The sequence below is a fragment of the Cetorhinus maximus genome, chromosome 21 (genome assembly GCF_964194155.1).
Source record: "Cetorhinus maximus chromosome 21, sCetMax3.hap1.1, whole genome shotgun sequence".
NCBI classification, from domain to species: Eukaryota; Metazoa; Chordata; class Chondrichthyes; order Lamniformes; family Cetorhinidae; genus Cetorhinus; species Cetorhinus maximus.
The window spans coordinates 40,955,089-40,976,419 of NC_135899.1; the positions used below are offsets into that span (position 1 = coordinate 40,955,089).

General features: G+C 46.9%; 1 protein-coding gene across 2 annotated transcripts in view; it reads right to left on the reverse strand.

Moving 5' to 3' along the window:
* nipal3 (NIPA like domain containing 3) overlaps positions 1-16,343 on the reverse strand; it is a 79,627-nt gene extending 63,284 nt beyond the window's left edge. The window contains exons 1-2 of one of the 2 annotated variants that reach the window (XM_078566887.1): positions 16,222-16,343; positions 8,209-8,277 (exon numbers count right to left, since the gene is read on the reverse strand). In XM_078566887.1, coding sequence (XP_078423013.1) covers positions 8,209-8,277; positions 16,222-16,266 — 114 coding nt within the window. In that variant the 5' untranslated portion in view covers positions 16,267-16,343. Of the gene's footprint in view, positions 1-7,105; positions 7,160-8,208; positions 8,278-16,221 lie in introns of those variants that run through there. The other variant, XM_078566888.1, reaches the window with a different exon arrangement.
* Between the last annotated feature and the right edge of the window lie 4,988 nt (positions 16,344-21,331).

A 21,331-nucleotide genomic window follows, 5' to 3' on the forward strand; every position in this document is an offset into this window, starting at 1 on the left:
TGATCAGCCATGGTCATAATGAATGGCGGAGCAGGCTCGAAGGGCCGAATGGCCTACTCCTGCTCCTCGTTTCTAGATTTCTATGATTACAGTGTGTGTCGGGAGGTGGGGAGGGGCTGATTACAGTGAATGTGTGTCAGGGGTAAGAGGAGCTGATTACACTGTGTGTGTCGGTGGGGCCAGAAGGGCTGATTACAGTGTGTGTTGCAGGGGGGAGAGGGGCTGATTACGGTGTCTGTGTTGGGGGGGAAAAAGGGCTGATTACAGTGTGTGTGGGGTATAGAGGGGTTGATTAAAGTGTGTGAGTCGGGGGGAGGGAGAGGGGTTGATTACAATGTGCGTGTCGGTGGGGGGATAGGGGCTGATTAAAACGTGTGTGTTGGGGGGTGGAGGGGCTGAGTATCGTCTGTGTGGGGGGAGAGGGGCTGATTACAATGTGTGTGTCAGAGGGATGGGCTGATTACAGTGCATGTGTGTCGGGGGTAAGAGGAGCTGATTACATTGTGTGTGTCAGGGGGCAGAAGGGCTGATTACAGTGTGTGTGCAGGGTATAGAGGGGCTGATTACAGTGTCTGTATGTCGGGGAGGAGAGGGGCTGATTATGGTGTATTTGGGGGTTAAGAGGGGCTGATTACAGTGTGTGTGTGGTATATAGAGGGGCTGATTACAGTGGGTGTGTGGGGGGGGCAGAAGGGCTGATTACAGTGTGTGTGTGGGGTATAGAGGGGCTGATTACAGTGTGTGTGTGGGGTATAGAGGGGCTGATTACAGAGTTTGTGTGTCGGGGAGGAGAGGGGCTGATTACGGTGTGTTTGGGGGGTATACAGGGGCTGATTACAGTGTGTGTGTGTGGGGTATAGAGGGGCTGATTACAGTGTGTGTGTGGGGTATAGAGGGGCTGATTACAGTGTGTGTGTGGGGTATAGAGGGGCTGATCACAGTTTGTGTGTGTCGGGGAGGAGAGGGGCTGATTACGGTGTGTTTGGGGGGTATACAGGGGCTGATTACAGTGTGTGTGTGGGGTATAGAGGGGCTGATTGCAGTGTGTGTGTGGGGTATAGAGGGGCTGATTAGTGTCTGTGTGGGGTATAGAGGGGCTGATTACAGAGTTTGTGTGTCGGGGAGGAGAGGGGCTGATTACGGTGTGTTTGGGGGGTATACAGGGGCTGATTACAGTGTGTGTGTGGGGTATAGAGGGGCTGATTACAGTGTGTGTGTGGGGTATAGAGGGGATGATTACAGTTTGTGTGTGGGGTATAGAGGGGCTGATTACAGTGTCTGTGTGGGGGTCAGAAGGGCTGATTACAGTGTGTGTTGCAGGGGGGAGAGGGGCTGATTAGGGTGTCTGTGCCGGGGGGGGAGGGGGGCTGATTACCGTCTGTCTGTGGGGGGAGAGGGGCTGTTTACTGTCTGCGTGTGGGGGGAGAGGGGCTAATTACAGTGTGTGTGGGGAGGAGAGAGGCTGATTACTGTCTGTGTGTCGGGGGAGAGGGGCTGATTACAGTGTGTGTGTGGGGGGAGAGGGGCTGATTACAGTGTGTGTGTGTGGGGGGGAAGAGAGGCTGATTACAGTGTGTGTGTGTCGGGGGGGGAGAGGGGCCGATTACAGTGTGTGTTGCAGGGGGGAGAGGGACTGATTACGGTGTCTGTGTGGGAGGGGGGGAAAGAAGGGCTGATTACAGTGCGTGTGTGGGATATAGAGGGGCTGATTACAGTGAGTGTGTGGGATATAGAGGGGCTGATTACAGTGTGTGTGGGGTATAGAGGGGCTGATTACAGTGTGTGTGTGGGGTATAGAGGGGCTGATTACAGAGTGTGTGTGCGGGAGGAGATCGGCTGATTGCACTGGATGTGGGTGGGTGTTGAGGCAGAGGGGCTGATTACAGTGTGTGTGTCGGGGGGGAGAGGGGCTGATTACAGTGTGTGTGGCGGCGGGGAGAGGGGCTGATTGCAGTGTGTGTGGGGGTGTTGGGGGAGAGGGGTTAATTACAATATGTGCGTTGGGGGTGGAAGAGTGGTTGGTTACAGTATATGTGTGGGGGGAGGAGAGCAGCTGATTGCACTGGGTGTAGGTGGGTGTTGGGGCAGAGGGTCCGATTACAGTCTGTGTGTCGGGGGGGGAAGAAGGGCTGATTACAGTGTGTGTGTCAGGGGAGGGGTTGATTACAGTCTGTGTGTTGGGGGAGAGGGGGGAGATGAGGAGAAATTTATTCACCCAGAGAGTGGTGAGCCTGTGGAATTCGTTACCACATAAAGTAGTTGAGACCAAAGCATTGTATGTTTTCAAGAAGGAGATAGATATAGCTCTTGGGGCGAAAGGGATCAAAGGGTATGGGGAGAAAGCAGGAGCAGGCTATTGAGTTGGATGATCAGCTATGATCATATTGAATGGTGGAGCAGGCTCGAAGGGCCGAATGGCCTACTCCTGCTCCTAGTTTCTATGATTACAGTGTGTGTGGGGTATAGAGGGGCTGATTGCAGTGCGTGTGTGTGTCGGAGGTCGGGGGGAGGCAGAGGGGCTGATTACAGTGTGTGTGTGGGGTACAGAGGGGCTGATTACAGTGTGTGTGGCGCGTACAGAGGTGCTGATTACAGTGTGTGTGTGGGGTACAGAGGTGCTGATTCCAGTGTGTGTGTGGGGTATAGAGGGGCTGATTACAGAGTGTGTGTGGGGTATAGAGGGGCTGATTACAGTGTGTGTGTGGGGTATAGAGTGGCTGATTACTGTGTCTGTGTGGGGTATAGACGGGCTGGTTACAGGGTGTGTGTTGGGGAGGAGATCGGCTGAATGCACTGGGTGTGGGTGGGTGTTGGGCCAGAGGGGCTGATTACAGTATTTTTGGGGGATATAGAGGGGCTGATTACAGTGTGTGTCGGGGAGGAGAGGTGCTGATTACAGTGTGTATTGGGGAGGGGTGGGGCTGATTACAGTGTGTGTATTGGGGAGGGGTGGGGCTGATTACAGTGTGTGTATTGGGGAGGGGTAGGGCTGATTACAGTGTGTGTATTGGGGAGGGGTAGGGCTGATTACAGTGTGTGTACTGGGGGAGGGGGCTGATTACAGTGTGTTTGGGGGATATAAAGGGGCTGATTACAGATTGTGTGGGGTATACAGGAGCAGATTACAGTGTGTTTGGGGGATATAGTGGGGCTGATAACAGTGTGTGTTTCGGTGGGGGGAGGAGAGGGGCTGATTACAGTGTGTGTGTCATGGGGGGAGAGGGGCTGATTACATTGTGTGTATCAGAGGGAGGGGCTGATTACAGTGTGTGTTCGGGGGTAAGAGAAGCTGATTACAGTGTGTGTTCGGGGGTAAGAGAAGCTGATTACAGTGTGTGTTCGAGGGTAAGAGGAGATGATTACAGTGTGTGTTCGGGGGTAAGAGAAGCTGATTACAGTGTGTGTTCGGGGGTAAGAGGAGATGATTACAGTGTGTGTTCGGGGGTAAGAGGAGATGATTACAGTGTGTGTTCGGGGGTAAGAGGAGATGATTACAGTGTGTGTTCGGGGGTAAGAGGAGATGATTACAGTGTGTGTTCGGGGGTAAGAGAAGCTGATTACAGTGTGTGTTCGGGGGTAAGAGAAGCTGATTACAGTGTGTGTTCGGGGGTAAGAGGAGATGATTACAGTGTGTGTTCGGGGGTATGAGGAGATGATTACAGTGTGTGTTCGGGGGTAAGAGGAGATGATTACAGTGTGTGTTCGGAGGTAAGAGAAGCTGATTACAGTGTGTGTTCGGGGGTAAGAGGAGATGATTACAGTGTGTGTTCGGGGGTAAGAGGAGATGATTACAGTGTGTGTTCGGGGATAAGAGGAGATGATTACAGTGTGTGTGTCAGAGGGAGGGGCTAATTACAGTGCATGTGTGTATTGGGTAAGAGGAGCTGATTACACTGTGTGTGTCAGGGGGCAGAAGGTTGATTACAGTGTGTGTTGCAGGGGGGAGAGGGGCTGATTACAGTGTCTGTGTGTCGGGGGAAACAGGGCTGATTATAGTGTGTGGGGGGGGAGTGGGGCTGATTACCGTGTGTGTGGGGGTAGAGGGGCTGATTACAGTGTGTGTGTGTGGGGGTAGAGGGGCTGAATAAAGTGTATGTGGGGGAGAGGGGCTGAATAAAGTGTATGTGGGGGAGAGGGGCTGACTACACTGTGTGTGTCAGAGGATGGGGCTGATTACAGTGTGTGTGGGGGGAGGGGGGCTGAATACAGTGTGTGTGGGGGGAGTGGGGCTGATTACCGTGTGTGTGTGGGGGGAGGGGGGCTGAATACAGTGTGTGTGGGGGTAGAGGGGCTGAATAAAGTGTGTGTGGGGGAGAGGGGCTGACTACACTATGTGTGTCAGAGGATGGGGCTGATTACAGTGCATGTGTGTCGGGGGCAGAAGGGCTGATTACAGTGTGTGTTGCAGGGGGGAGAGCGGCTGATTACGGTGTCTGTGTGGGGGGAGAAGAAGGGCTGATTACAGTGTGTGTGTGTGGGGTGTAGAGGGGCTGATTACAATGTGTGTGTGGGGTGTAGAGGGGCTGATTACAATGTGTGTGTGTCGGGGAGGAGAGGGGCTAATCATGGTGTGTGTGCAGGGTATAGAGGGGCTGATTACGGTGTGTATGCAGGGGAGAGGGGTTGATTACAGTGTGTGTGTACATGGGGCTGGAAGGGGCTGATTACAGTGTGTGTGGGGGGAGGGGTTGATTACAGTCTGTGTGGGGGGGAGAGTGGGGAGATGAGGAAAAATTTCTTCACCCAGAGAGTGATGAGCCTGTGAAATTCGCTGCCACAGAAAGTAGTTGAGACCAAAACATTGTATGTTTTCAAGAAGGAGGTGGATATAGCTCTTGGGGCGAAAGGGATCAAAGGGTATGGGGAGAAAGCGGGAGTAGGCTATTGAGTTGGATGATCAGCCATGATCATAATGAATGGCGGAGCAGGCTCGAAGGGCCGAATGGCCCACTCCTGCTCCTCGTTTCTAGGTTTCTATGATTCCAGTGTGTGTCGGGAGGTGGGGAGGGGCTGATTACAGTGAATGTGTGTCAGGGGTAAGAGGAGCTGATTACAGTGTGTGTGTCGGAGTGGGGGGGCAGAAGGGCTGATTACAGTGTGTGCTGCAGGGGGGAGAGGGGCTCATTACGGTGGCTCTGTTGGGGGTGAAGGAGGGCTGATTACAATGTGTGTATTGAGGGAGGGGTGGTGCTGATTACAGTGTGTGTATTGAGGGAGGGGTGGTGCTGATTACAGTGTGTGTATTGGGGGAGGGGTGGGGCTGATTACAGTGTGTGTATTGAGGGAGGGGTGGTGCTGATTACAGTGTGTGTATTGGGGGAGGGGTGGGGCTGATTACAGTGTGTGTATTGAGGGAGGGGTGGTGCTGATTACAGTGTGTGTATTGGGGGAGGGGTGGGGCTGATTACAGTGTGTGTATTGAGGGAGGGGTGGTGCTGATTACAGTGTGTGTATTGGGGGAGGGGTGGGGCTGATTACAGTGTATGTGTAGGGTATCGAGGGGCTGATTACAGCCTGTTTGGGGGATATAGAGGGGCTGATAACAGTGTGTGGGTCGGAGGGGGGAGTAGAGGGGCTGATTACAGTGTGTGTGTCATGCAGGGAAGAGGGGCTGAATTACAGTGTGCGTGTCGGGGGAGGGGGGAGAGGGGCTGATTACAGTGTGTGTGTCGGGGGAGGGGTTGATTACAGTCTGTGTGTGGGAGGAGAGGGGGGAGATGAGGAGAAATTTCTTCACCCAGAGAGTGATGAGCCTGTGGAATTCGTTACCACAGAAAGTAGTTGAGACCAAAACATTGTATGTTTTAAAGAAGGAGGTGGATATAGCTCTTGGGGCGAAAGGGATCAAAGGGTATGGGGAGCAGGCTATTGAGTTGGATGATCAGCCATGATCATAATGAATGGCGGAGCAGGCTCAAAGGGCCGAATGGCTTTCTCCTGCACCTCCTTTCTAGGTTTCTATGACTACAGTGTGTGTGTGTCAGTGGGGAGGGGGAGAGGTTGATTAGTGTGTGTGGGGCATAGAGGGGTTGATTAAAGTGTGTATGTCAGGGGGGGAGAGGGGTTGATTAAAGTGTGTGTGTCGGGGGGGGAGGGGCTGAGTACCGTCTGCGTGGGGGGAGAGGGGCTGATTACAATGTCTGCTGCAGGGGGGAGATGAGTTGATTACTGTGTCTGTGTGGGGGGGGAACGAGGGCTGATTACAGTACGTGTGTGGGGGGAGGGGGGCTGAATACAGTGTGTGTCAGGGGGAGAGGGGCTGATTACCGTGTGTGGGGGGCGAGGGGCTGATTATAGTGTGTGAGTCGGGGGGAGGGAGAGGGATTGATTACAGTGTGCGTGTCGGGGGGGTGGGGGAGGGAGAGGGGCTGATTAAAATGTGTGTGTTGGGGGCTGGAGGGGCTGAGTATCGTCTGTGTGGGGGGAGAGGGGCTGATTACAATGTGAGTGTCAGAGGATGGGCTGATTACAGTGCATGTGTGTCGGGGGTAAGAGGAGCTGATTACAGTGTGTGTCTGGGGGGAGAGGGGCTGATTACGGTGTCTGAGTGCGGGGGGGAAGGAAGACTGATTACAGTGTGTGTGGGGGGAGAGGGGCTGATTATCGTGTGTGTGTGTGTGTGGGGGGAGGGGGGCTGATTACCGTCTGTGTGTGGGGGCAGAAGGGCTGAATACCATGTGTGTGGGGGTGCGGAGCTGATTACAGTGTCTGTGTGGGTGGAGGGGGGCTGATTACCGTGTGTGTGTGGGGGGAGAGGGGCTGAATACCGTGTGTGGGGGGGGTGAGGGGCTGAATACAGTGTGTGTGGGGGGAGATTGACTGATTACACTGTGTGTGTCAGAGGATGGGGCTGATTACAGTGCATGCGTGTCGGGGGTAAGAGGAGCTGATTACATTGTGTGTGTCGGGAGGGGCAGAAGGGCTGATTACAGTGTGTGTTGCGGGGGGAGAGGGGCTGATTATGGTGTCTGTGTGGTGGGGGGGGGGGAACGGCAGCTGTTTACAGTGCTTGTGTGTGGTGGGAAGAGGGGTTGTATGTAGTGTGTGTGTGGGCCAGTGGTGCTGGGGACTGATATATTCAGAATATTAGAAGTTTATTTCAAACCTCTTGCATTAAAATCATTGATGTCATGCTGGCCTTGCGGAACCTTGGCGTGAATGCTGCCTGGCCAATATCTGTGAACTGTAATGGTCACATGTTTATCTATAATATTAATAATTATATCCTGAATGCATATGCTGCTTTATTGGATGTTTTTTGGGCACCTGTGTTCACGTTCATTTTCAAGTGTTAAAATGGAGTCACATCGGAAAATAGTTTGGCAAACGCTGCATTCGTCTATATTGTATCAAATCTATCACTTCACATTTCACTGCTTTCCATTTTTTAGCCAATTTGCTACCTCTTTAGTTATTTGTCCCAACTGACATGCGCTAACCTTTGTCTCAGCCTACTGTGTGATACCTTTGAGGGTTCCAAAAATTCATGTGCATAATAACTTGTCTACTCTTTCTGTCCCCTCTTCAAAATCAAATTAGTTAAGCATGATTTAACCTTTCCGAAATCATTTATTCTATTTCCTGTCTCTAGATGCACCATCACTTCTTTTTAACTGTAGAATCCAGTATCTTTCCTATCACAGACATTCAGCTGACTGGATTATAGTTCCCAGATTTCATTCTATCTACCCTTTTATATATCAGGGAATTTGCTGTCCATTCAATTGTGTTGTATATAAACAAACAATCAGGTTAGATTCCAGCCTGTCACTCACTCCCAGGTTTCCGCTGTTCTATATATAAACTACTTTCAAATAGATTCCAGCCTGTAATGCACTCCTTGGTATCTGCTATTCAATTCATAAGCGATCATAAAGCTCTCCGATTGTATATTTATTTTGTGTTGGTTATATTGTTTTATGGATTGTGCAGTTATACACTCTCAAAACTTCCTCCAATGCTTTAACTGGCTGTAACATGTTAACCCACCTGTGCGGTTCCTTGTGTTGTGTAGGCTCAGTCTTTCCTGAATTTATTACATGCGCCAACACATATTAGTGTTTAGACAACAAAAGCATACCAACAGCCACAAGCATCGCTGTGTGCTGTCTTCACCTTCACCTAGCCTGATCCTTACTCTTCCCCTAAGAATTGTAGCCTCACTCCAGCCTCAGCTGGAAGCCCACCTGCCTCTAGTCAGAAACTCACCTGCACGTTGAGAGAGATACTGATAACAAGATTCCCAAAGATGGCTAGCAAAGTTCCAATCAGATTTTCCTGTTAATGAAAACAAGAAACACAGTCAGCAAATCACAGCAGAGAACCAGCTCCAAAACCAAACTGAGTGCTCAGATTGAGAGAACAAAGCACTGAAACTTCATGCCTCAGTTTTCCTGCCACTTACTGTCACAGCAGCCACCCTCCCAGCTTTTATATATTTCAATAAGATCACCACTCATTCTTCTGAATCTCAGAGAATATTCTACACATCCTCCATGCACAAACCCAACCCAAACTGCTTCTCCATAGTGGTAATGTTACTGGATGAGTGATCCAACGGCCCAGGCTAATCCTCTGGTCACATGAGTTCAAATCCAACCACAGCAGCTGCTGGAATATAAATGCAATTAATCAATAAATCTGGAGCTAAAAGCTAGTCTTAGTAATGGCATGAAGCCATCTGATTGCCATAAAAATCTAGCTGGTTCACTAATGTCCTCCAAGGAAGGAAATCTGCCAAACAATCCACTGTAATCGTTGCTCCCAATGCAGCCTCCTCTACATTGGAGAGACCATACGCAGACTGGGTGAACGCTTTGTGGAACACCTTCGGTCTGTTCCTGTCCTCCCTGTCGCTTGCCTTTTCAACACACCATCCCGCTCTCATGCCCACATGTCTGTCCTTGGCCTGCCGCAATGTTCTAGTGAAGCCCAATGCAAAACTGGAGGAACAGCACCTCATCTTCCGATTACAGCCTTCCGGACTTAACAGTGAGTTCAGCAACTTCAGACCATGAACTCCATCTTCACCCCTTTTTTAGTCCAATTTTTTTTTTCTTTTTTTAAAAAAAATTGTTTTAGTTTTTTAACCTTTTTGCCCCCAACAGACACCCCCACCCTCAACAGGGCCATCTGTCACTTGTTTCTATGTTGTACTTTCATAGGGCGCAGACCCTTGTTCTGCCATTAACATATTCTGCTATCTTACCCTTATGCCACTATCAGCATCTTCTTTAGTCTTTAACACTGCACTAACACTCCCTTTGTCTTGTGTCCATGACATCTTTGTCCAATCTCTCCTGAGCTCCCACCCATCCCTGACTTTCTATTTTGCTCCATCTCCTCTTAAACAGTATAAAATCCATCACATTTTCTACTTCTCTTTAGCTCTGAAGAAGAGTCATACGGACTCGAAACGTTAACCCTGTTTCTTTTTCCACAGATGCCACCAGACCTGCTGAGTTTTTCCAGCATTTTCTCTTTTTATTTAATCTGTCATCCTTACCTGGTTTGGCCTACATGCGACTCCAGACCAACAACATGGTTGCCTCTTAACTGCCCTTTGAAATGGCTTAGCAAACTACACAGTGGTACCAAGCCACAATAGAAAAGTCAAAAAGGAATAAAACCAGATGGGCCACCTGGCAACGACTGAGACATCAGAAACAACAAAAGCACATTGTGGACAGTCAACCCTGCAAAGGCCTCCTTACTAACATCTGGGGGCTTTCTGCCAAAATTGGGAGAGCTATCTCACAGGCTAGTCAAGCAACAGCCTGACATAGTTAGATAGGCTGTGTTAGTTTTTATTTTTAATTATTTCATGGGATGTGGGCATCACTGGCTAGGCCAGCATTTGTTCCCCATCCCTAACTGCCCTCGAAAAAGTGGTGGTAAGCTGCCTTCTTGAACTGCTTCAGTCCATCTGGTCTAGGTATACCCACAGTGCTGTTAGGAAGAGTGTCCCAGGACTTTGATCCAGCAACAGTGAAGGGACGGCAATACAGTTCAAAATCTTGTGTACCTGGAACTTGTAGTTGGTACTGTTCCCATGCGGTAGATTCAGAACAGGAAGCAGCTCCAAAATGGGCATCCATGAGGTGCTGTGGGCCATCAGCAGCAGAATTGTTTACAACCACAATCTGTAACCTCATGGGCTGGCATATCCCCCACTCTACCATTACCATCAAGCCACGGGATCAACCCTAGTTCAATGAAGAGTGCAGGAGGGCATGCCAGGAGCAGCACCAGGCATATCTAAAAATGAGGTGTCAACCTGGCGGAACTACAACACAGGACTACTTGCATGCCAAACAGCAGAGCAACATGCAATAGAGAGATAAGCAATCCCACAACTAATGGATTAGCTCAAGATTCAACAGATGCTACATCCAGTCGTGAATGGCGGTGGACAATTAAACAACTCACTGAAGGAGGAGGTTCCACAAATATCCTCATCCTCAATGGTGGGAAGGAGCCAAGCACATCAGTGCAAAAGATAAGGCTGAAGCATTTGCAACGATCTTCACCATGAAGTGCCGAGTTGATGATCCATCTTGGCCTCCTCCGGAGGTCCCCTCAGATCACAGATGCCAGTCTTCAACCAATTCGATTCATTCTACATGATATCAAGAAACAGCTGAAGACACTGGGTATTGCAAAGGCTATGGCTGTCACAATATCCCAGAAGCATTGAAGACATGCTCCGGAACTAGCCATATACTTAGCGAAGCTGTTCTGGTACAGCTACAACACTGACATCTACCCGACAAAGTGGAAAATTGGCAGGTATGCCCTGTCCACAGAAAGCAGGACAAATCTAACCCGGCCAATTACTGCCCCATCAGTATACTCTTGATCACCAAGGATCGAGTTCCTTCAAATGTTCGTTGACAGTGCTATCAAGCAGCACTTCCTCAGCAATAACCTGCTCACTGATACTCAGTTTGGCTTCTGCCAGGGTCACTCAGCTCCTGACCTCATTACTGCCTTTGTCTAGTGATAAGAGTGACTGAGCATTTGACTGAGTGTGGAAGCAAGGAGCTCTAGTAAACCTGGAGTCAATGGGAATCGGGGAAAACTCTCCGCTGGTTGGAGTCATACCTAGCACAAAGGATAGTGGTTCTGATTATTGGAGGCCACTTATCACAGCCCCAGGTCGTCGCTGCAAGATTCCTCAGGGCAGTGTTCTAGGCCCAACTATCTACAGATGCTTCATCAATGATCTTCCCTCCATAAGTCAAAAGTAGGGATGTTTGCTGATGGTGGTAATGCCACACAACATGATGGAGAGTTTTCTCAATGTGTGAACATGACTTTGTCTCCACAAGGGCTGTGCGGTAGTCCTACCAATACAGGTAGATGGGTGAGGGTGAGGTCAAGTGTTTTTTCCCCTCTTGTTGGTTGCTTCACCGCCTGCTCCTGGCCCATTCTCGTAGCTATATCTTTCAGTCAGCTTGGTCAGTCGTGATATTACCAAGCCGCTCTTAGTGATGGGCTTTGAAGTACATCTGTACATTTGTGCCCTTGCCACCCTTAGAGCTTCTTCCAATTGGTGTTCAACATGGAGTAATACTGTTTCATCAGCTGATGGAAGGTGGTACGTGGTAGTCAGCAGGAGGTACGTGGTAATCAGCAGGAAGTTTGCTTGCTCATGTTTGACCTGATGCCATTAGACCTCATGGGATCCAGAGTCAATGTTGAGCACTCCTGACTTTTTACTACTGTGCCACCACCTCTGGTTGGTCTGTCCTGTCGGTGGGGTGGAACATACCGTGGGGTGTTTTTTGTGATGTCTGGGGCACTGGCTGCAAGATATGATTTGGTGAGTATGACTATGTTACCTCTCAAAACCCCTAGATATCACCAAGGACAAGGCTGGATGTGGCATTGTTGTTTCTGGTACCCAGTTCACTGTCAGGTGGTCCACCTGCTTTCAATCCTTTTTTACTTTTTTGTAATAGTTTTGTGACCACTAAGTGGTTTGCCAGCAATTTCAGAGGTAATTTAAGAGTCAATCACATCTAGGCCAGACCGCATAGGGATAGCAGATTTCCTTCCCTAAAGAACACTAGCAAAGCAGAGAGGTTTTTAAACAATAATCAACAATAGCTCATGGTCACCAGCTTTTAATTCCAGATTTTATTAATTGATTTAAATCCCACCAGCTGCCACGTCCCCATAATATTAGCCTGGACCTCTGGATCACCAAGCCAGTGACATTACCACTGTGCCACTGACTCCCTTTAATGATTGCACTGCGTTCAGTACCATTTGCAACCCTCAGCCTTTTGAGGACAGTCCAGGGAAGATATGGCCACATGCTCCACATGTAGAACATGAGGAACAGCTCAAATTGTACTAAGGCCATCCAAGTCAGACCACTGCCCACGTACTGAACTTCTGCCCCAAAGAGATCCATTCCTCACAGCATCACAATCATTCACATTGCGTTAGCTGAAGCCATTAAGTGGATTCTCACATTGAATCATAACTGATTCCCCAGCCATAAGAATAAAAGTATCATTCGTGACTCCTCCTGAAGCAGTCCATGTCCAAATGCAGCAAGACCTAGACAATATCCAGGTTTGGGCTGACAAATGGCAAGTAATATTCGTGCCACACAAGTGCCAGGCAATAACCATCGCCAACAAGAGAGAATCTAACCATCTTCCCTTCATGTTCAAATGCATTACCATCACTGAATCCCCCACTATCAACATCCTGGGGGTTACCATTGAGCAGAAACTGAACTGGACTAGCCATATAAATACTTTGACTACAAGAGTAGGTCAGAGGCTAGGAATCGTGTGGTGAATAACTCACCTCCTGATTCCCCAAAGCCATCTACAAGGCACAAGTCAGGAGTGTGACTTGTCACTTGTGACTCTTCACTTGCCTGGATGAGTGGTGGCTCCACCAATGCACAGTAGCAGCAGTGTGTACCATCTACAAGATGCACTGCAGCAATTCACCAAGGCTCCTTCAACAGCACCTTCCAAACCTGCGACCTCTACCACCTAGAAGGACAAGCGCAGCAGATGCATGGGAACACATGCAAGGTCCCCTTCAACCTCCCTTCCAAGCTCCTGACTTGTAAATATATCGCCATTCCTTCACAGTCGCTGGGTCAAAATCCTGGAACTCCCTCCCTAATAGCACAGTGGGTGTACCTACACCACATGGACATGGATACAGGATGGGCAATAAACAATGGCCTCACAAGCAACGCTCACATCCCACAAAAGAAACAACAAAGAAGACATTGAAGTGCAGTCACTTAGTTCCTTGATCCTATTCTGGCATTCGATACAATCATGATTGATATGCAGCTTAACTCAACCCACCTCAATACCATTGGTTAATAAAAACCTATCAATCTCAGATTTAAAATTTACAATTGATCTAACATCAACTACAGTTTCCAGAAGAGAACTCCACACTTCCACAACCATGCTTTCTAATCTCATCCCCGAAATTATACAATGCTCAGCTAGCCAAAATAGTATTTAATACACCCTTTCCGAAAATATCAGTCACACCATAACCATCTATATTCCAGGGTATGCTCTCTCTTATACTCTTGGTGCATGTAATCTCTCCTCATAATGACATCTTGGTACAATTCTGGTAAATCTACACTGTACACCCTCCAAGTTGTGGAACCCAGGACTGCTCTCAGTACTCAGCTGTGATGTAAACAGAGCTTGTATCACACTAACATAAACTGCTACCCCCTTGTATTCTCCTCTTCTCGATATAAAGGTCAGCATTTCATTAGCCCTATTTTTTGTACATGCTCATAACATTTTAATGATCTATGTACACGGACCCCAAGTCTCTTTGGAATTTTATGCTTCCATCTAGCCTTCTTACAATGTGCCATCAGCAAACAATATGTAGGATTTTATCCCATCATCCAAAACCTTAATAAATATAGTGAATAGTTGAAGCCACAACACAGATCTTTGCGGAAGACCACTAGTTATACCCTGTCAACAAGAGTGCCTGACCATTATCCCTACTCTATGTCTCCAGTCACTCAGTCAATTTCCTAACCTGGTTAATAATTTGTCCTCAATTCCACTAGCTTCAACTTTAGCTAATAGTCTCTAATCAGGAGCTATATCAAATGCTTAGTCACACTATCCAAAATTATAGCCACCAGTAATTCCCGACAACAGACATTAGGCTAACTGGTCTATAATTCTCCGCTCTCCCTCTCTCTGCTTCCTTAAATGGCAGAGTGACATGTGCAATTTTCCAATCTAAAGGAATGGTTCCTAAGTCAAGAGAACATTGGAAAGTTATAGTTAGGCATCCACAACATTCTCACCTATTTCTTTTAAGACTCAAATGGAAACTATCTGATACTGGGTTTTATCCTCTAGTGCCATTGTTTTCTTCATTAGCGTTATTTTGCTTATGGTAATTTTGTTGCCCTACCCCTGATTCAATATTCGTTTCCTTGGGATATCCAGCATGCTGACCTCTTCCTCTACTGTAAATACTGACACAAAGTCATTTTGCAACTTGTTCACCATTTCCTTATTTCATTGACTTGCAAGTTTCTTTTCAAACTCCCTTTTTATAGCTCTTCCTATTGGCTTTGCCATCCTTTGCTGTTCTTTATATCTTTCCCATTCACAAGGGTCTGTGCCATTTTTTGCATTTTTATATGTTTCTGCCATTGATTTTATGGTGTATTTTGTCTCTTTAGTCATTCAGGGCTGTCTTTTTTGTCAAGTAGAGCTCTTGTCCCTTGGATTGGTTTGAATCACATTAAATTCTTTTTGAATATCACCCATTAACAGATTCACCCAGTTTACTGCAAACAGTATCTTTCCCATTCCATTAAAGTCAGGCAAACCAAATCTCTCACACCCTTCCCAACGTCCCATCCCCAAGTAAACACATGGCAAGTGTAGTTCGTTAGTGTTTCTGTCAGGGAGTCTATCAAGGGCTTTGATCTTCCCGAAAACAGACTGGAAGAAACTGCAGTTCACCCAAGACTGTATGCCAGACAAGCCGTGAGAGAACACGTAAGTGGTGGAGAGGCTGAAGGATGCCTGCAGCAGTTCCAAGAAGGCAGCTCACTACTACCTTCTCAAAGACAATTAGGGATGAGCAATAAATGCTGACCTAGCCAGTGACACTCACATCCTGTAAATGGATAATTTTTAAAAAGTGTGGCAGATTGATAAGAATGCAGATGAACAGGCAGTTTCTATGCTGATGAGGGAGGAACCATTCATGGAACAGGAAGTTAGAGAGGACATGGTGAGTGCTTTAGGAAACGGCTGATATTAGAGAAAAGTTATCATTTCTCTCGAGGAGGATCGATCAAGGCTGTGGAGTAGTCCAAAAGCAGGCAGAGCTTCATCAAGTGTCGCTGCATCGCATGATGGAAGCTAAGCCAGAGTATATGGAATTTGCTGTAGGGGGTCAGACCCACAGTGAGTGACAGAGCTGGAAGTGAGGGAGTAAGAAAGTGAATCAACTGCTCTAGGGACAGGTGGCAAAGACTGGGAGTTAGAAAAAATCTTTGTAAACAACAGGGAGTTTTACTGTGTACCTGCCCTGGGAGTGTTTGATGGGGACAGTTTAGAGGGAGCTTTACTCTGTATCTAACCCGTGCTGTACCTGTCCTGGGAGTGTTTGATGTGGACAGCGTAGAAGGAGCTTTACTCTGTATCAAGCCCCTTGCTGTACCTGCCCTGGGAGTGTTTGATGGGAACAGTGTAGAGGGAGTTTTACTCTGTATCTAACCCCGTGCTTTACCTGTCCTGGGAGTGTTTGATGGGGACAGTGTAGAGGGAGCTTTACTCTGTATCTAACCCCGTGCTGTACCTGCCCTGGGAGTGTTTGATGGGGACAGTGTAGAGGGAGCTTTACTCTGTATTTAACCCCGTGCTGTACCTGCCCTGGGAGTGTTTGATGGGGACAGTGCAGAGGGAGCTTTACTCTGTATCTAACCCCGTGCTGTACCTGCCCTGGGAGTGTTTGATGGGGACAGTGTAGAGGGAGTTTTACTCTGTATCTAACCCTGTGCTGTACCTGCCCTTGGGGTTTGCTGGCTGGGGGAGGTTACAGGGCCTCCCCTACCTGCAGGGCGGCTCCCCTCCCGGTTCACGTCCCCCCGGGTTACGGGGTGGTGAAGCCTCGGGTTTTCGGGGTCCCGATCCCGGTGTGTCCTGATTCCCCTCCCAGGCTCGGACCTACCTTGTACGAGCTCTCGGGCCTCAGGATGCTGCCCGCCCGCTCCATCCGCCCGCTTCAGGCCCGGCGCTGCGCACACGCTGATTGACACATGAACGGACCATTGAGGTGGGCGCACCGCACTAATCCGTCAATCACAGAGCGTGGCTGCGACCTCATCCGCCCCCAGCTCCCAGTCTACCCAATCAGAAAGCGCGGAGCAAAAGGCAAACACGACCCCGCCCACAACAATTCACAGCCCCAGCACCTGTAAATCAACAACTGTACATCAATACCTCTACCCTGTACATCAATACCTGTACATCAATACCTCTACCCTGTACATCAATACCTGTAACCAATACCTGTACATCAATACCTCTACCCTGTACATCAATACCTGTACATCAATACCTCTACCCTGTACATCAATACCTGTACATCAATACCTCTACCCTGTACATCAATACCTGTACATCAATACCTCTACCCTGTACATCAATACCTGTACATCAATACCTCTACCCTGTACATCAATACCTGTACATCAATACCTCTACCCTGTACATCAATACCTGTACATCAATACCTCTACCCTGTACGTCAATACCTGTAACCAATACCTGTACATCAATACCTCTACCCTGTACATCAATACCTCTACCCTGTACATCAATACCTCTACCCTGTACATCAATACCTGTACATCAATACCTCTACCCTGTACATCAATACCTCTACCCTGTACATCAATACCTGTACATCAATACCTCTACCCTGTACATCAATACCTGTACATCAATACCTCTACCCTGTACGTCAATACCTGTAACCAATACCTGTACATCAATACCTCTACCCTGTACATCAATACCTCTACCCTGTACATCAATACCTGTACATCAATACCTGTACATCAATACCTCTACCCTGTACATCAATACCTCCACCCTGTACATCAATACCTGTACATCAATACCTCTACCCTGTACATCAATACCTGTAACCAATACCTGTACATCAATACCTCTACCCTGTACATCAATACCTCTACCCTGTACATCAATACCTGTACATCAATACCTCTACCCTGTACATCAATACCTCTACCCTGTACATCAATACCTGTACATCAATACCTCTACCCTGTACATCAATACCTGTACACCAATACCTGTTCACCAATACCTGTACATCAATACCTCTACCCTGTACGTCAATACCTGTAACCAATACCTGTACATCAATACCTCTACCCTGTACATCAATACCTGTACACCAATACTTCTACCCTGTACATCAATACCTGTACACCAATACCTGTACATCAATACCTCTACCCTGTACATCAATACCTGTACACCAATACCTGTACATCAATACCTCTACCCTGTACATCAATACCTGTACACCAATACCTGTACATCAATACCTCTACCCTGTACATCAATACCTGTACACCAATACCTCTACCCTGTACATCAATACCTGTACACCAATACCTGTACAACAATACCTCTACCCTGTACATCAATACCTGTACACCAATACCTGTACATCAATACCTCTACCCTGTACATCAATACCTGTACACCAATACCTGTACACCAATACCTGTACATCAATACCTCTACCCGGTACATCAATACCTGTACACCAATACCTGTACATCAATACCTCTACCCTGTACATCAATACCTGTACACCAATACCTGTACATCAATACCTCTACCCTGTACATCAATACCTGTAACCAATACCTGTACATCAATACCTCTACCCTGTACATCAATACCTGTACATCAATACCTCTACCTTGTACATCAATACCTGTAACCAATACCTGTACATCAATACCTCTACCCTGTACATCAATACCTGTACATAAATACCTCTACCCTGTACATCAATACCTGTAACCAATACCTGTACATCAATACCTCTACCCTGTACATCAATACCTGTACACCAATACCTGTACATCAATACCTCTACCCTGTACATCAATACCTGTAACCAATACCTGTACATCAATACCTCTACCTTGTACATCAATACCTGTACACCAATACCTGTACATCAATATCTCTACCCTGTACATCAATACCTGTACACCAATACCTGTACATCAATACCTCTACCCTGTACATCAATACCTGTACATCAATACCTCTACCCTGTACATCAATACCTGTACACCAATACCTGTACATCAATACCTCTACCCTGTACATCAATACCTGTACATCAATACCTCTACCCTGTACATCAATACCTGTACATCAATATCTGTACATCAATACCTCTACCCTGTACATCAATACCTGTACATCAATATCTGTACATCAATACCTCTACCTTGTACATCAATACCTGTACACCAATACCTGTACATCAATACCTCTACCATGTACATCAATACCTGTACACCAATACCTGTACATAAACACGTACACATCAATACCTGTACACTGTACATCAAAAACTGTAAAACAGTATCTATGCCCAGTACAACGAAACCTGTACACCAGTACCTGTACACCAATACCTGTACCCTGTACATCAATAAGTCTATGTCAATATCTGTACCCGGCACATCAATATCTGTACATTAATACCTGTACCCTGTACATCAATTCCTGTACATCAATACCTGTACCCTTTACATCAATACCTGTACAACAATACCTGTAACCTGTACATCAATACCTGTACACAAGTACCTGTAACCTGTACATCAATAACTGTACTCTGTGCATCAATACGTGTACATCAATACCTATGCGGTGTAGATCAATACCTTTGCAGTGTACATCAATACCTGTACACCAATACCTGTACATAAATACCTCAACCCTGTACATTAATACCTGTACACCAATGCCTTTACCCTGTACATCAACACCCATACACAAATACCTGTACCCTGTAGATCAATACCTGTACACCAATACCTTGTACCCTCTACATCAATACCTGTGCACCAATACTTGTACCCTGTACACCAATACCTGTAACCTGTACATCAATACCTGTACACCAATGCCGGTACGCTGTATATCAACACCTGTACACCAATACCTGTACCTTGTACATCAATACAAGTACACAAATAACTGTACTCTGTACTGCAATGACTGTATAACAATAGCTGTACCCTGTACATAAATACCTGTACCCTGTACATGAATACCTGTACATCATTACCTGTACCCCAATACCTGTAATGTGTCCTTCAATACCTGTATACAATACCTGTACCCTGTACATCAATACCTGCACCGTGTACATCAATACCTGTACCCTGTACATCAATACCTGTACACCAATACCTGTACCCTGTACATCAATACCAGTACACAAAAACCTGTACCCTGTACATCAATACGTGTACACCAATACCTGTACCCTGTACATCAATACTTGTTCACCAATGCCTGTACCCTGTGCATCAATACATGTACACAGATACCTGTATCCTGTACTTCAATACCCATACACCAATACCTGTGCCCTGCACATCAATACCTGTACACCAATACGTTGCACCCTGTACATCAATACATGTACGCCAATACCTGTACCCTTTACATCAATATCTGTACCCTGTACATCAATACCTGTACACCAATGCCTGCACCCTGTACATCAATACCAGTACAAAGATACCTGTAACCTATACTTCAATACCTGTATACCATTACCTGTACCCTGTACATCAGTACCTGCATCCTGAACATCAATACCTGTACATCAATACCTGTACGCCAATACCTGTACCCTGTACATCAACACCAGTACACAAATAGTTGCACATCAATACCTGTACACCAATGCCTGTATCTTGTACATCAATACATGTACACCAATACCTGTACTCTGTACATCAACACCCATACACCAATACCTGAGCCCTGTACATCAATACCTGTACACCAATACCTTGTACCCTGTACATCAATACCTATACGTCAATACCTGTACCCTTTACATCAATATCTGTACACCAATACCTGTACCCTGTACATCAATACCTGTACACCAATACCTGTACCCTGTACATCAACAGCCATACACCAATATCTGTACTCTGTACATCAATACCTGTACACCAATACCTTGTACCCTGTACATCAACACCTGTACATCATTACCTGTCCCATGTACATCAATAACCATAGTTAATACCTGTACTCTGTACATCAATGCCTGTACCCTGTTTATCAATACCTGTACATCAATAGTGTGTACCCTGTGCATCAATAACTGTACACCAATACCAGTTCCCTGTACATCAAAACCTGTACACCAATAGCTGTACCCTATACATCAAAACCTGTACACCAATACCTGTACCATGAACCTCAATACCAGTACACAACTACCTGTACCCTGTACATCAATACCTGTACACCAATGCCTGTATCCTGTACATCACCACCCATACACCAATACCTGTACCCTGTACATCAATACCTGTACACCAATACCTTGTACCTGTACATCAATACCTGTACACAAATGCCTGTACCCTGTACATCAATACCTGTACACCAATACCTTGTACCCTGTACATCAACACCTGTACGTCATTACCTGTCCCATGTACATCAATAACCATAGTTAATACCTGTACTCTGTACATCAATGCCTGTACCCTGTTTATCAATACCTGTACATCAATAGTGTGTACCCTGTGCATCAATAACTGTACACCAATACCAGTTCCCTGTACATCAAAACCTGTACACCAATAGCTGTACCCTATACATCAAAACCTGTACACCAATACCTGTACCATGAACCTCAATACCAGTACACAACTACCTGTACCCTGTACATCAATACCTGTACACCAATGCCTGTATCCTGTACATCACCACCCATACACCAATACCTGTACCCTGTACATCAATACCTGTACACCAATACCTTGTACCCTGTACATCAATACCTGTACACCAATGCCTGTATCCTGTACATCACCACCCATACACCAATACCTGTACCCTGTACATCAATACCTGTACACCAATACCTTGTACCTGTACATCAATACCTGTACACAAATGCCTGTACCCTGTACATCAATACCTGTACACCAATACCTTGTACCCTGTACATCAACACCTGT